This window comes from Dendrobates tinctorius, unplaced genomic scaffold, assembly GCF_039654945.1.
Source record: "Dendrobates tinctorius isolate UK_male_01 unplaced genomic scaffold, ASM3965494v1 ptg000007l, whole genome shotgun sequence".
NCBI lineage: Eukaryota > Metazoa > Chordata > Amphibia > Anura > Dendrobatidae > Dendrobates > Dendrobates tinctorius.
Genome location: NW_027361675.1, coordinates 49754187 through 49771707, shown reverse-complemented (window position 1 = coordinate 49771707; position 17521 = coordinate 49754187). Strand labels below are relative to the sequence as shown.

The window sequence follows — 17521 nt, the reverse complement described above, 5'->3', positions numbered from 1 at the left end:
TATAAACATATGTGAGAGACTTAAAAACATGTGCTATAAAAGCAGATCAAACATATAAACTATCCACATATTGATCAGTATACAACATGCATAAAGATTATAAGGAAAGAATTCAACATATTGGAGAAAAGTACATTAGGAATGTCCAATAACCTGACCATAAGATTTAAGGCCCTGTGCACACAGTGCAGACTCCGTGCAGTACCGCAGCAGATTTGGCCCTGCAGAACCTTCCCTTGTTATCTCAGAATGATATTTTGAAAAATATTGTGGAAAATAATGATATTGCCTTTGTGGCAAGAAGAGCCCCGACTTTAGCTACATTATTATCACCCAGCATGTTCAAAGATCCGGATAAAATTTCCCCTAGCAATTGGTTAAAAACAACAGGATTTTTTAAATGCGGTGCCAATATCTGTAAGTGCTGCGGTTTTGCTAATAAATCTAAAACATTTACATCTATCTCCAATGAAAAACAGTTTAATGTTTGTTCTTTTATAAACTGTAATACGGAGACTGTAGTGTATCTAATTAATTGCAATATATGCTGTATGCAATATGTAGGTTGCACGATGAACCCCCTTAAAACTAGAATCCGCAAACACCTATCAGACGCTAGTAATTTGCCTATGGTTGGTGCATCAGTAGTATCCCGACATTTTTCAAAAAAACATAATGGAGATTTACGCGGTTTCTCCTTTATGGGCATTGAGCATGTAAAAAAACCATTGAGAGGGGGAGATTTTCATAAAAAAGTGCTTGCAAGAGAAAGTAGGTGGATATTTGAGTTGGGGACTCGCATGCCACAGGGCTTTAATAACCGCCTGGATATCATTATGCACTATTGATATATTTGTATTATATAATACTGGTTAATATTATTATTCTATGTTTTTGTACCACTGGGGCTATGTGCACACGGTGCCGATTCTGCTGTGGAGTTTTCCGCGCAGATTTTGCTAAATCTTTGGACAAGATGATCTGCGTTTTGCCTGCAGATTTGTCGCAGATTTGGTGCGGATTTCCCCTGCAGTTTCCGCCTGCAGATTTCTATAATGGAGCAGGTGGAGAGCTGCAGCAGAGCCGCACAGGAGAAGCGATATGCTGCTTCTTTTATTCTGCACCAGATCTGAGCAGAAAAATCTGCAGCATGTGCACAGCCTTTTTTGTTTTACATAGCCTTAAATGGTACTGTGCATCACGTGCTGTTCTGTTGCTTTTCTGCTGCGGTTCTGCAGGGCCAAATCTGCTGCGGAACTGCACGGAGTCTGCACTGTGTGCACAGGGCCTTAAATCTTATGGTCAGGTTATTGGACATTCCTAATGTACTTTTCTCCAATATGTTGAATTCTTTCCTTATAATCTTTATGCATGTTGTATACTGATCAATATGTGGATAGTTTATATGTTTGATCTGCTTTTATAGCACATGTTTTTAAGTCTCTCACATATGTTTATAATTACCCTGATGGGAGTGGGATGTATATAAGGTTCCATGTTTGGAAAGCAGATTAGATTCTGGACCGTGAAGAAGGCGAGTTCTACCGCTGAAACGCGTAGTCCTCTCTGCACGACTTTCCTGCGTTATTGCTGTTTTGAACTGCTTGGACCATTGCATTTTAATGGATTTATGAATAAAAAGAAAAATTTTTTTAACAGCATCCTGGATTGCTCACGTTATTGCTGGACTTTGCTTTGTCGTTGTTCACATTTGTATGGATGGACTCCTACATCCAGATCCGGGCACAACGAAGTTAACCAGGTCAGCTGAGGTTCCAGGTGGTTCATAGGAGTGAGCTGGTCTACATTGTTTGGATTTATAGACTATTGGGAGCTTTGACCGTGCTTCTCCCCATAAGGAACAGCTTTTCACTGCAGCAGGATTTATTTTTATTGGTCATTTGAATACATGTTACCTTCTAAGGATTCCACGAGAGATACACAGGACTATACGGTACGTCTCAATAAGCTTGCCAGCATTTTTCAGGAAGATTTGAATGAAAATTGTCCTGTTGTTGAAAGTACTAACTCCATATTGAATAAATTGGAGCAATCCTTACGTAAGGAGCAAAAGCTTTGGTGGGACCACAACTCTCTTAACGGTTATTTGGAGAGGAAAATGATACCGCGTGGTCTCAGACTGAAAAAACAATGCACCACTGCTTATGGAGCGGACTTTCAAAAAAACTGGGACATTATTCTGAGTGAGTGTTCACTTAAACTGATTAAACTGATTATAGAGGAGGAGGATAAGGAACTTGTTAAAATTAATAACGAAATTGAGCTTATCAAAAATTCTGTTAAAAATCTGGAGACTTCAGATACCATCACTAAATTCCAGGACCGCATGTATAATAATTTAAAAAGAAGGGAGCATTCTATTATAGCTATAAAGAAAAGAAAATTTCAGAGAGATCTTGATGATTACAAGAATGACAAAATATATAATTGGGCTAGTAATCCTCCCTCTATTCTGAGAAAACATAAGTCCTGGTATAAGAAACCTAAAGTATCTTTTTATTCTACGGCCAATTATGATACCTCTTTTTGGGAAACATCGGATGAATTAACAGACTCCTCAGTTGCTTCAGTAGCCAGTATTCAGACTGGTGGCAAAAAACACCAAAAAAGGAACTTTCAACAAGAAGGTGCCTTGCCAAAAAACGAATATGCAAGAAGGGAGGAAGGAAACACAAGTCCAAAAGGCTTTCATATGACGTTTCGCAAGCGCCGTTAATGGAGATTCCTGTATTCAATCTTTCCAGTTACATTTTGACAGACTCACAGATTGGACTCTTGTCTAAAGGACTAGGCTTTTCTCCAGTTAAAAAATTCAGTTTATTTGACACTATTGTTGATATCAATAGATTTGCACTTAATTTGACCCTTAAAGTTCATTATAATGAGGACAATACTCATGTGTATAATGATTTATCATCTGTCAGTATACCATCTGGTAATAATTGTGTTCATTTTAGTGAACAGGTAGCTATCTCTAATTTAAGACAACTAGAGGGGGAGACGGAGTTGGAGGATAGGGTTAATCTAAATGACAGGTTTCAGACTCGTAATCCCATGTTCTACCCAGTAAAATCGAGACCTCCTTTCCTTGATTTTTTTCAGGAAACAATTGAAAGTGAGCTTGTGTCTCTTTATAATCAAGTAGAACATTCAAGAGGTTAAATTTAATCTGAGTATTTCTGAACATAGGGCAATTGATGAATTGAGGGCTAATGGCGATCTCCTTGTTGTCCAGGCAGACAAGGGGGGCGCTAGTGTGGCTCTCAATGCTGGTTTATATAAGAAAATGAACTTGCTGGATTTAGAAAACAGTAGCACCTATATTGAATTGCCATCTAATCCAACTAATTCATTTAACTCTGAATTATTACATCTATTACAGGTGGGAATTAGTATGGGTGCTATTTCAGACAGAATTAAAAAATTTATTTTTTGTGAAACACCGATTGTCCCAATATACCACTCACTCCCTAAAGTTCATAAAGAGGTTTTTCCTCCCCCTCTCAGACCTATCGTGTCTGGGATCGGATCATTTAGTGAGAAACTAGGGGAGTGGGTTGATTTTTATCTTCAACCTTTAGTGCCATTAACACCAAGTCATCTTAAAGATTCCAAAAGTATAATACAGATTATGGAAAAATTTCATTGGCAATCTGATTATGTGTGGTTATCTTGCGATGTGGTGGGGTTATATCCTTCTATCCCCCATCACGTCGCGATACGATGCATCACATATTATTTGTCCAGATACAGTAATTATGAGGATTCCATTCAGAGGTTTATTGTCTCCTCAATTCAATTTCTTTTAAGCCACAACTATTTTGTGTTTGATGAGAGATATTTCCTCCAGACACAGGGTGTGAGCATGGGTGCCAAGTTTTCACCTTCCCTAGCTAACCTGGTTATGTCTGTGTGGGAAGAAAATTATATCTTTAATATTGATAACCCATACAAGGATAATATTGTTTGGCTGGGGAGATTTATTGATGATCTGATATTTGTCTGGAGGGGTAGTCTCTCGTCTGCAAAAAGTTTCTTTTCTTATTTGGATTTGAATGATTTCAATCTAAAATTTACTAGTAGTGGTCATGAGGTATCAATTAACTTCTTGGATTTGAAACTGACCGCAGATCTGGACAATGATGGGGTTCTGATATCTCCCTATAAAAAATCCATTGCATGCAATAGTATTTTAATGGCTTCCTCTAATCACCCCAAACATGTCATTCAGAATATTCCTGTGGGGGAGCTTATTAGACTAAAAAGGAATACTACATCTAGTGACAAATTGGAGGAAGGAATTGAAATGACCTGTAATAATTTAAAAAAAAAAAAAGGGGGTATCCTAATTGGTCCTTGGACAGAGCCAGGAAAATGGTAGCAGGCATGGATAGGGTTAAGCTGTTGGAATCTACTGAGAAAAAAAGACAGTTTGACTCTAAAAAATCTAGGGTGGTTTTCAGTACCAATTATAGTCCTCAGTTTAATTCTATTGTTAAAATCATCAAAAAATATCTTCCCTTGTTATCTCAGAATGATATTTTGAAAAATATTGTGGAAAATAATGATATTGCCTTTGTGGCAAGAAGAGCCCCGACTTTAGCTACATTATTATCACCCAGCATGTTCAAAGATCCGGATAAAATTTCCCCTAGCAATTGGTTAAAAACAACAGGATTTTTTAAATGCGGTGCCAATATCTGTAAGTGCTGCGGTTTTGCTAATAAATCTAAAACATTTACATCTATCTCCAATAAAAAACAGTTTAATGTTTGTTCTTTTATAAACTGTAATACGGAGAATGTAGTGTATCTAATTAATTGCAATATATGCCGTATGCAATATGTAGGTTGCACGATGAACCCCCTTAAAACTAGAATCCGCAAACACCTGTCAGATGCTAGTAATTTGCCTATGGTTGGTGCATCAGTAGTATCCCGACATTTTTCAAAAAAACATAATGGGGATTTACCCGGTTTCTCCTTTATGGGCATAGAGCATGTAAAAAAACCATTGAGGGGTGGAGATTTTCATAAAAAAGTGCTTGCAAGAGAAAGTAGGTGGATATTTGAGTTGGGGACTCGCATGCCACAGGGCTTTAATAACCGCCTGGATATCATTATGCACTATTGATATATTTGTATTATATAATGCTGGTTAATATTATTATTCTATGTTTTTGTACCACTGGGGCTATGTGCACACGGTGCCGATTCTGCTGTGGAGTTTTCCGCGTAGATTTTGCTAAATCTTTGGACAAGATGATCTGCGTTTTGCCTGCAGATTTGTCGCAGATTTGGTGCGGATTTCCCCTGCAGTTTCCGCCTGCAGATTTCTATAATGGAGCAGGTGGAGAGCTGCAGCAGAGCCGCACAGGAGAAGCGATATGCTGCTTCTTTTATTCTGCACCAGATCTGCGCAGAAAAATCTGCAGCATGTGCACAGCGTTTTTTGTTTTACATAGCCTTAAATGGTACTGTGCATCACGTGCTGTTCTGTTGCTTTTCTGCTGCGGTTCTGCAGGGCCAAATCTGCTGCGGAACTGCACGGAGTCTGCACTGTGTGCACAGGGCCTTAAATCTTATGGTCAGGTTATTGGACATTCCTAATGTACTTTTCTCCAATATGTTGAATTATTTCCTTTATAATCTTTATGCATGTTGTATACTGATCAATATGTGGATAGTTTATATGTTTGATCTGCTTTTATAGCACATGTTTTTAAGTCTCTCACATATGTTTATAATTACCCTGATGGGAGTGGGATGTATATAAGGTTCCATGTTTGGAAAGCAGATTAGATTCTGGACCGTGAAGAAGGCGGTTTCTACCGCTGAAACGCGTAGTCCTATCTGCACGACTTTCCTGCGTTATTGCTGTTTTGAACAGCTTGGACCATTGCATTTTAATGGATTTATGAATAAAAAGAAAAAATTTTTTAACAGCATCCTGGATTGCTCACGTTATTGCTGGACTTTGCTTTGTCGTTGTTCACATTTGTATGGATGGACTCCTACATCCAGATCCGGGCACAACAGAGTTAACCAGGTCAGCTGAGGTTCCAGGTGGTTCATAGGAGTGAGCTGGTCTACATTGTTGGGGAGATATATATATATATATATATATATAATATATATATACACAGTATATATAATATATGAGAGAGAGACAGACATAGAGATATACTGTAGATACAGTGTCTTGCGAAAGTATTTGGCCCCCTGGAACTTTTCAACCTTTTCCCACATATTATGCTTCAAACATAAAGATGCTAGATGTTAATTTCTGGTGAAGAATCAATAACAAGTGGGACACAATTGTGAAGTTGAATGAAATTTATTGGTTATTTTAAATTTTTGTGGAAATTCAGAAACTGAAAAGTGGGGCGTGCAATATTATTCAGCCCCTTTCAGTGCAGCAAACTCACTCCAGAAGTTCATTGTGGATTTATGAATGATCCAATGTCCTAAATGAGTAATGATAATTATAATCCACCTGTGTGTAATCAAGTCTCCGTATAAATGCACCTGCTCTGTGATAGTCTCAGAGTTCTGTTTGATGCACAGAGAGCATTATGAAGACCAAGGAACACAACAGGCAGGTCCATGATACTGTTGTGGAGACGTTTAAAGCTGGATTTGGATACAAAATGATTTCCAAAACTTTAAACATCCCAAGGAACAATTGTGCAAGCGATCATATTGAAATGGAGGGAGTATCATACCACTGCAAATCTACCAAGTCCCGGCCGTCCCTCTAAACTTTCATCTCTAACAAGAAGACTGATCAGAGATGCAGCCAAAAGGCTCATGATCGCTCTGGATGAACTGCAGAGATCTACAGCTGAGGTGGGACAGTCTGTCCATAAGACAACAATCAGTCGTACACTGCACAAATCTAGCCTTTATGTGGCAAGAAAGCCATTTCTCAAAGATATCCATAAAAAAGTGTCATTTAAAGTTTGCAACAAGCCACCTGGGAGACACACCAAACATGTGGAAGAAGGTGCTCTGGTCAGATTAAGCCAAAATCAAACTTATGCTTGGCGTAAAGACAACACAGCTCATCACCCTGAACACACTATCCCCACTGTCAAACATGGGGGTGGCAGCATCATGGTTTGGGCCTGCTTTTCTTCAGCAGGGACAGGAAAGATGGTTAAAATTGATGGGAAGATGGATGGAGCCAAATACAGGACCATTCTTAAAACCTGTTGGAGTCTGCAAAAGACCTGAGACTGGGAAGGAGATTTGTCTTCCAACAAGACAATGATCCCAAACATAAAGCAAAATCTACAATGGAATGGTTCACAAATAAATGTATCCAGGTGTTAGAATGGCCAAGTCACAGTCCAGACCTGAATCCAATCGAGAATCTGTGGAAAGAGCTGAAAACTGCTGTTCACAAACGATCTCCATCAAATCTCACTGAGCTCGAGCTGTTTACCAAGGAAAAATTGGGCAATAATTTTAGTCTCTCGATGTACAAAACTGAACGAGACATACCCCAAACGACTTGCAGCTGTAATTGCAGCAAAAGTTGGCGCAACAAAGTATTAAGTTAAAGGGGCCGAATAATATTGCACACCCCACTTTTCAGTTTTTGAATTTCCACAAAAATGTAAAATAACCAATACATTTTGTTCAACTTCACAATTGTGTCCCACTTGTTGATTCTTCACCAAAAATTTACATTTGGTATCTTTATGTTTGCAGAATATGCGGGAAAAGGTTGAAAAGTTCCAGGGGCCTAATATTTTCTCAAGGCACTGTACATTTGAGGAACACCTTATGAGACTCGGACTGGTGTTGGAGTGACTTCAGGAACATGGCTTGAAGATATAACCCCAAAAGTGCCACCTGTTCCAGAAGCAGATTGAATACCTGGTACACAGTCAAGGGTGTATATCAGACAACAGAGAAGGTGGCTTCTGTAAAGAAATGGCTGACATCCATGACATTTAGAGAGGTAAGAGCATTCTTGGGCCTATTCGGGTATCACTTCGTCAAGACTGCGGCACCATTGTGTGACTTATTGAGGTGTACAGTAAAAGACAGCAAGCGTTGAACAATCCAGTGGGATCCAAGACAGGAAGATGTCTTCCAGGCCCTGAAGCTCGCACTGACTAAGGCTCCCTTTTTGGTGTATGCAGGCTTTGCCTAACCCTTCGTGCTATATACGGATGGAAGTCTCTACAGTTTAAGAGAGATGTTGGCTCAGGTTCAGGAAACACTAGAATGGGTGATTGCCTATGCTGCTCAATCCTTGAAGAGCTCGGCAAAGAATCCCAACAACTACAGCTGGTTCAAACTGGATTTCATAGACCTAGTGAGGGCCATGTTGGGTCAGAAGTTCATGTGTGAACTGATAACAATCCACTCTCCCACCTGGAGAGTGTGAAGCTGCGGGTAGCTAGAACAAAGGTGGGTTGCAAGCATGTACAAATATCGAAACAAGATATCCTACTGTTCAAAGGCTGAGAATACGCATGCGGATGCACTAGGCAGGGTAACCCAAGAACGACCAACATGTGATACAAATGAAGATTTGGAGTGAGACTAGATCCCAAACTTCAAGCGCTTCAGCCTTGCTTGTTAAGTGCTGGTGAAACACACCAAATAGTAAAGATGGTATTTAGGTGCGTTCGCAGCCCGGGGTCCACCGTGCAGAGATGGTAACTGCTGCTCGGTAATGGCGGATGCTATATGGCGGTGTAATAATGAACACACGTGGGTTAACGTCATCCGGTGTGTACAGGGTTGAACTCTGTTGCTTCACAGTGTCGCACTACCAAGTAATATAGATGCCGGAGCCTGTTAAACTCACAGAGCTCGGCGAAGTGAGCGCTGGTGTACAGCCACAGGATTCTGCCCCAAGACACAGGGTCGAAGTCCCTCTAGACTCACCAGCACTCGGCCTCGCAGCTGTGGTGCCAGGTAGGACAAACTACAGAGAAACCGCACTAAGTGCATACAGTGCCGCACAGGCAGACACCACTAACCAGCCTAGACTTGACTGGAAAGCGCACCCTAATAGCACAGAAGTGCGCACGGCGCCGCTCGGACAAGCGCTGCAGTAGACGCTGCACAGTAGTAACTTGTGCTGGATGGCACAATCCGGCGCTAAGCATGGTGCTAAGGACTGGAAGCACTGTGGCGCAAAGGTAATGTCAATGCTAGGCGCTGACTCTGACTCTAATAGCCCTATCACATGCGTATCCAGGGGAGGGGAGTCATAATAAGTGAGTCACCAGAAACATGCATCCATCATCACACACAACTACAAATTACTGTATATACTAGCTCATGGCCGAGCGGCCATGCGAACCTTTCATAGCAGAGTCCTTCCGGGGCCTTCCTGATGGTCCAATGGAACAGTCACAGGACCTGAGCATGTAACCCCTGATCTCCAATGGGAGGTTGAGCCACGGGCATGCTCAGTGGAGCGAAAAAGGGACTTAGTCCCTGGAGCTGCTCGCCGCTGGCTAGTGCAGGCTGCTATAGCTGAACCAGGGATGGCAGCAGCAACCAACCGGACAGCACTAGCTTGAGCAAGGCGTCGCGAACGACATCTTTGCTGAGCAGGCTGCTCTGTGGCTGGGACTGACCGCAGCAGGCAAGGCTCGGGATTGCTCCTGTGCAGAGGCCGAAACCCGACGCCTAACATTGCTAGCCGCTCAGGAGTCAAGTGAAGAATGCCAATCATTCTGATTATTGCAAAAAAAAATCAGCTGCTCACCATAATTCATGCAACTGAATGAGAGTCAATGCACAGAGCGTGGGTCAGAGTATATTCAGTAGGAAAACAAATCTCCAGCACTGGAAACTGATGAATGTAATTAAAACTTTGCCTTTATATATTTAATTAAAAAACATCATGGCTTGCACACCAGAGGACTGGTAAAACCATTGCATTTCAGTGGTTAAGCCTTAATCATGGCTTATATAGCATGTGGGCAACCAGTGATCTTAAATACTCTGCACTTTCATGTCACATGTTAGTGAACATATCTCAAATTGATCCAAATTATCAAATACACCCTTGTGTACAGCATAGACAAAAAATAAACAGCATATGGGTTAATAAAACACCTGTAGTGAGGATGCAATAAAAATACAATATTAAGAATATTGTAGGATATTCATGCCATCGGGTATCCTAGTATGAAATTTAAAAATCCTGAAAGATTTACAGTTGAAAACTTTCCTTTTTAAATCATCACCTCTTACTGGATTAAAAACTTTCTTTGACCATAAATTTTAGTTCTGTAATGTTTCATTTGTGAGCTTGAGAAAAATGTGTAGAAACTGCAGAGATGTTTTTTTTTTTTTTCAAATGTCCTATAGTACATACTAGGCAGTATTGGATCTTGCATAGTGGGTATTCTTTTAAATATATGACCCAGTGGAGTTGCAATAATTAACATGTTTGATTAAATACTTTTCCCCCATTTTATGTGAGCTTTTTTCTTAATTTAGTCACATGTTCACATGAGATACTGTTGTCGACCAGAAGCTTTGTATTTTTTTTTAAAGTATGATTACTTCTGTCTGGTTGTTTTGATGAATTGAAAGTGCATGAAGTTGTCATCATGCAAGACCTTCACTTTAACCAAAATGCTTTAGAACAGTGTTCCCCAACTCCAGCCCTCAAGGCCGACCAACAGGTCATGTTTTCAGGATTTCTTAGTATTGCTAAGGTGATAATTGCATCACCTGTGCAATACAAAGGAATTCCTGAAAACATAACCTGTTGAACAGCAGATATGTGCCTCTAACAGCCGCGGGTGGAATCGCGATCCAATCGCCGCTGTTAACCTGTTAAATGCCGCTGTCAATCTCTGACAGCGGCATTTAACTCGCAATTCCGGTAAGCGTGCCGGGAATACCGTCCATTGGTGACCCTGTCACTTGATTTCGGGTCACCGATGGTTTCACATGACAACCAGACGTTTCCAGTAGACCTCTATGGTTGTCATAGCTGGATTGCTATGAGCACCGCCAGGTGGTTCGGCACTCATCACAAGTGAGCATTTCTGCTACATGCAGGCGATCTGATCATCGCTTGTATGTAACACAGACGATCAGGCAAGAAACTATAAATAAACAATAAAAATTATAGATATACTATATATATATATATATATATATATATATATATATATATATATATATGTGTACAGACAATACAGACCAAAAGTTTGGACACACCTTCTCATTCAAAGAGTTTTCTTTATTTTCATGACTATGAAAATTGTAGATTCACTCTGAAGGCATCAGAACTATGAATTAACACATGTGGAATTATATAATTAACAAAAAAGTGTGAAACAACTGAAAATATGTCTTATATTCTATGTTCTTCAAAGTAGCCACCTTTTGCTTTGATTACTGCTTTGCACACTCTTGGCATTCTCTTGATGAGCTTCAAGAGGTAGTCACCGGTAGTTCCGGTGACTACCTCTTGAAGCTCATCAAGAGAATGCCAAGCTCATCAAGAGAATGCCAAGAGTGTGCAAAGCAGTAATCAAAGCAAAAGGTGGCTACTTTGAAGAACCTAGAATATAAGACACATTTTCAGCTGTTTCATACTTTTTTGTTAACTATGTAATTCCACATGTGTTAATTCATAGTTTTGATGCCTTCAGAGTGTATCTACAATTTAGTCATGAAAATAAAGAAAACTCTTTGAATGAGATGTGTCCAAACTTTTGGTCTGTACTATGTATACAGTATATATATATATATATATATATATATATATATGTGTACATATATCTACAATCTATCTATCCATCTATTATATATGTGTGTGTGTGTGTATGTATGTATGTATATATACAGTATATATATATCATATTGTGGGGCAGTGACCCCTGTGACAGCTAGGGGGTGCTGTATGGGCTTCCCAGGACATGCATACAGGCGTTTCCATTATTGTGATGGGGAAATGATGAATGGCAGGTTTGTAAATGACCGATATGTATCACAGGGTGGATGGCCCTGTGATGGAAGCTGGAACATGTATTGATCAGCAGAGGGTACTGCTGATGGTTTCTGTTTTACAATAGGGAAGCTTCCAGGTGACTTGGTGAGATGGGTGTGATCAGTCACCTACAAACCCACCCAGGGGCGTGTGTCTGAACTCCCAAAGTAAAGCCTATGTGTGTGTGTGGCTGTGTGGAATAGGACCTTTAGTGAGATCATGACCATGTGATCCATACCTCACCTGTGGGTGTGGTTATGGACCATATAATGTGACCAGGGTGGGTCACATGCAGAGAGTGTATGTACCTGAATGGTGCAGACTTCAAGGTCCTCTAAGTTCTGTGCTGGGAGATCCAGGAAGGAGGATTGGATCCCTTTAGCACGTGGTGAGACTTTGGACCCAGTGAGGCCTGTGTGTGTTGGACGGTGCCCTGGGGGGACAGACATCCTGAATAAGAAGCAACTAAGAGGTAACCCTGGACAGGGGGAAATAACTATGCTGAGGCTATCAAGCTGGGTTGCTGGACATATCACAGCCTGTGTGACCACAGGTCTGAGAGAGCGGAGCTCTATTATGAACATTCTTCTGTCTGATATAAGACTGTTACTTTTCTTCCTGCTTCCATGGTTTAAGCCGTATAAAAATAAACCGTATGGACTATTTATGTGAAAAACCCGTGCCGGACCCTATTAATCTGCTGCCAAGTGAGTGTCCCCCAACACGAACAATAAGTGCTACCTTACTATATATATATATATATATATATCTACTTCAGAGCAGGCAAAAACACAATTCCGTTAGCTGGGTTTTTCTCCCTCAGGCCTGTGGGCACACAGGCTGGGCAAGGTCCAGCACGCAGGCTTGGTCTGGAGCCACACAGGAGGGCTTCTCCCTTTCAAGACACAGACCATGTGCCTAGCAACAGGGTCCATTATGCAGGCTGTAACCACACACACATGAGATATGTGGGTAGCCAGACCTGCCCATCTCTCATAGCTACCCACAACTTGGACCCAGGTGCACTAAACGACATCTTAGTGCTTACGTGCACTAAAGATAAATACTCCGGGATACATCACAGGAGCAGCCATCAATGTGACACATATCTCCCATTGATTACGCGGCCATTAGCCTCCTTACATAATATATATTACATTATATATACATATATTTTAAATCTTCATTCTCACCCTGCAAAGGGGGTGGTCTTTGTTGTCCTTCCTCATTCTCGGGTCCTCTACCAGAGGCTTGGGAGTTTGAGGGTTCTGCGCAGGATCTTAGTTGTTCCCAGCATTGCGCTTTTATGGACAGAGAGCTCAGATGTTGCTCCTGGGATGTGTTGTAACCATTCTAACTTAGGGGTCACTGCTCCAAGTGCTCCTGTCACCACTGGAATCACTGTTGCCTTCACCATTCACATCTCCAGTTCTCCTTTGAGGCCCTGGTATTTCTCCAGCTTCTCATACTTCTTTCTGATTTTTCTGTCACTTGGCACTGCCACATCTATTATCATTGCTGTCTTCTGGTCCTTGTCTACTATCACAATGTCTGGTTGATTAGCCAACACCTGCTTATCCGTCTGGATCTTGCAGTCCCACAGGATTTTAGCCCTTTCATTCTCCACCACTTTTTCTGGGGTCTCCCTCCAGGACTTAGAAGGGACTTAGCCTATATGCTGTGCACATGTTCCTGTATACAATTCCCACTACTTGGTTGTGGCGTTTGGTATACGCTGTTCCTGCTTGCATTTTGCACCCTGCCACTATGTGTTGGACGGTCTCTGAGGTTTCTTTGCATAGTCTGCACCTTGAGTTTTGTGTGGTAGATTCCTGCTTCTATTGATCTGGTACTTAGTGCTTGCTCTTGTGCCGCTATGATTAGTGCCTCTGTGCTGTCTCGGAGTCCAGCTTTCTCCAGCCATTGGTAGGATTTTTCCATGTCAGCCACCTCCACTATCTGTTGATAGTACATCCCATGCAGCGGCTTGTCTTGCCATGGCGCTTCATGTTCCTGTTCTTCCTTCCAGATCTGTTGTTGCTACCTTAGACATTCTCTCAGTATCTCATCTTTTGGTGCCATTTTTCTGATATATTCTTGGATACTCCTTGTTTCATCCTTGATGATGACTTGGATGCTTATCAAGTCTAGACCACCGTCCTTTCTTTTGGTATACAATCTTTTGGTGCTACACTTAGGGTGGAGACTTCCATGCATTGTGAGGAGCTTTTGTGTCTTCACATCTGCAGCTTCCATCTCTTCTTCTGGCCAGCACACTATGCCAGCAGGGTATCTGATAACTGGCAGGGCATATGTATTGATGGTGCGGATTTTATTCTTTCCATTGAGCTGGCTCTTCAGGATCTGTCTTAACCTTTGATGGTATTTGGATGTTGCTGCTTTTCTTGCCTCCTCATCATGGTTGCGATATCCCTGTGGGATGCCGAAGTACTTGTAGCATGTACATCTGTTATGTGCCCTCCTTGTAATTCCACTCCATCAGTCCACTATTTTGTCTCTTTATTACCAACTGGCATCACTTCTCCAGTCTGAAGGACATCCTGATGTATTTACGGTAGATCATTGTCAGGTGGATCAGTGAATTAATGTCTCGTTCGTTTTTCGCATACAGCTTGATGTCATCCATGTAGAGGAGGTGGCTGATGTTGCTTCCACTCTTGAACTTGTTTCCATAGCCAGACTCTGTAATTATCTGACTGAGGGGGTTTCAGCCTATGCAGAACAGCAATGGGGACAGTGCATCACCTTGGTATATGCAGCATTTGATGGTTACTTGTGCTGGCTGTCTTGAGTTGACTTCCAATGTTGTTCTCCATAGCCCCATTAAGTTTCTGAGGTAGGTTCTTAATTTATTGCTGACAAATATAAAAGTTCAAATCACCCCCCTTTCGCCCCATTCAAAATAAAACAATAAAAAAAATCAAGCATACACATATTTGGTGTCGTCGCATTCAGAATCACCAGATCTATCGATATAAAAAGAGAATTAACCCAATCAGTAAATGGCAATGATACAAAATGACAATGACAAAAATACTCGGAACGCCAGAATTATGTTTTTTTGGTCACCGCTACATTGCAATAAAATGTAATAACGGGAGATCAAAAGATCGTGTCTACACCAAAATGGTATGATTAAAAACTTCAAATCGTCGCACAAAAAATAAGCCCTAACCAAGCCCCAAATCATGAAAAATAGACACTCTACAAAAAATGCAGTACAGGCAGACCTCAAATAATGCTAAGAAAACAAGTTCATAATCATTTAGAAACAACAATACTAATGTTTTAACACAGGAAGAGTTCAAAAATCAATATTTTGTGGAATAACCAAGATTTTTAATCACAGATTTCATGCATCTTGGCATGCTTTCCACCAGTCTTTCACACTGCTTTTGGGTGACTTTGTGCCACTCCTGGTACAAAAATTTAAGCAGTTTTGTTTGATGGCTGTGACTATCCATCTTCCTCTTGATTACATTCCAGAGGTTTTCAATGGGGTTCAGGTCTGGAGATTGGGCTGGCCATGACAGGGATTGATGTGGTGGTCCTATCCACACATTGATTGACCTAGCCATGTGGCATGGCGCATTGTCCTGCTGGATAAACCAGTCCTCAGAGTTGGGGAATATTACCTGAGAACAAGGAATCAACTGGTTTTCCAGGATAACCTTGTATGCTGCTTGATTCATACGTCCTTCACAAAGATAAGCCTGCCCAATTCCAGCCTTGCTGAAACATCCCCAGGTCATCACCAATCCTTCACCAAATGTCACAGTGGGTGCAAGATATTGTGTCTTTTACGCCTCTCCAGGTCGCCGTCTTACCCATTAGACAACCATGTGTTGGGCAAAGCTGAAAATTAGACTCATCAGAGGAGATTACCTTACTCTAGTCCTCTATGGTCCAATCCTTATGGTCTTTGGCAAACTTCAGCTTGGCTCTCCTTTGCTTCTCATTGATGAACGGCTTTTTTCTACCTTGACATGACTTAAGCCCTGCCTCTAAGAACCTGTTATGTGTAAGGTACTCCTGGGGTGGACCCACTAGACCGTGGCAACGAACCTCCCGAGGGCGAGCTGACCAGGTGGACCACCCCCTATACAGGGAGTGTATGGGGCAAGCCCATGGGTAACTATCACCACGGTAGCGGTGACACAGGAGAGACGGCACGTCTTGGCGGGACAGGAGGGATGGCTCGGCTAGAAGACACAGGAGGAACGGCACAGCTTGGCGAGACAGGAGGGATGGCACGGCTTGAAGACACAGGAGGGAAACGGACGAGGACTGAAGCCACAGAACCTAGGAGAGAGAGCACAAGAGGAACTGGGTAAATGCACGGGAGAAAGCTAGGGAGCACTAGGAGGGCGGCCAGAGTCACTAGCAAGTTCTAGTGATAGTCAGGCATCGCCTCCAGAAGGAGGCGGCCTGATATAGGGAGAGAGAAGGGCTTCCCGGTCATGACCTCCAGCTGGAGGAGGAGACGCGCGTCCTCAGGTGGGGGAGGGCGCGCGCCCGGCCATAGCGAGGAAACGCGCCCGCCGAGGAGGAGGAGTGGGAGCGCGCACCAGGGGGCTGGACTGAGGCGGCCGTGGGCCTGCAGCGGCCGGCACGGCAGCGAGGAGAACCCCGGAGAGCGGGTGAGCCGGGGCCGGAGGGAGGTAAGAGGAGAAGTCCGCGGCAGCCGCCACGTGACAGTACTCCCCCCCTTACGCGCCCTCCCCCGCAGACCGGACAAAAATTTAGCCAGGATTCGAGGAGCTTGGATATTCTCCTGGGGCTCCCAGGATCTCTCCTCAGGACCAAAGCCCTTCCAATCAACCAAAAAAAAGGTTTTCCCTTTTTGCTTTCTCATGGCCAAAATATCTCTCACCTCAAATACATCGTCTGCGGTGGCAGGCGCAGGTGAATGAGGAGCTTCAGAAAGGAAACGATTGAAAATAACTGGCTTAAGCAAAGACACATGGAAAGCATTAGGGATGCGGAGAGAGGCGGGAAGACGCAATTTATAGGAGACATCATTAATACGGGACAAGACCTCAAAAGGTCCAATATAGCGGGGACCCAGTTTGTGGGACGGGACTTTGAGGCGAATAAGCTTGGAGGCTAGCCAAACTTTATCACCTGGGTGATATGGTGGAACATCCAGGCGCCTCTTGTCTGCGTATCCTTTCACCCTGTTACGCACCAACTCGAGAGCGGTCTTGGTCTCCTGCCAGATCCTGGAGAATTCGCCGGACAGAAGATCAGCCGCCGGTACACCCGAGGTGGGGGGAACTGGTAGAGGTACACCAGGATGTAGACCGTAGACGACAAAGAACGGGGATTTGCCAGAAGATTCACTGATGTGGTTATTATAGGAAAACTCAGCCCACGGGAGTAATTCAGACCAGTCGTTCTGGTGGATATTAGAAAAGTGCCGGAGGTAGTTCACCAAACTCTGATTCGTCCGTTCTGCCTGACCGTTGGACTGTGGATGATAAGATGAGGAGAA

At 42.4% G+C, this 17521-nt stretch overlaps 1 protein-coding gene across 8 annotated transcripts in view; it reads left to right on the top strand.

The window, feature by feature from the left end:
• RPH3AL (rabphilin 3A like (without C2 domains)) overlaps nucleotides 1–17521 on the top strand; it is a 592574-nt gene that overhangs the window by 181386 nt on the left and 393667 nt on the right. The window contains exon 2 of one of the 8 annotated variants that reach the window (XM_073574429.1): nucleotides 7737–7989. The exons of 4 other annotated variants lie outside the window; for them this stretch is intronic. In XM_073574429.1, the coding sequence (XP_073430530.1) occupies nucleotides 7975–7989 (15 nt within the window). In that variant the 5' untranslated portion in view covers nucleotides 7737–7974. Of the gene's footprint in view, nucleotides 1–1819; nucleotides 1955–7736; nucleotides 7990–12350; nucleotides 12479–17521 lie in introns of those variants that run through there. 3 more of the 8 variants (XM_073574420.1, XM_073574479.1, XM_073574470.1) reach the window with 3 other exon arrangements.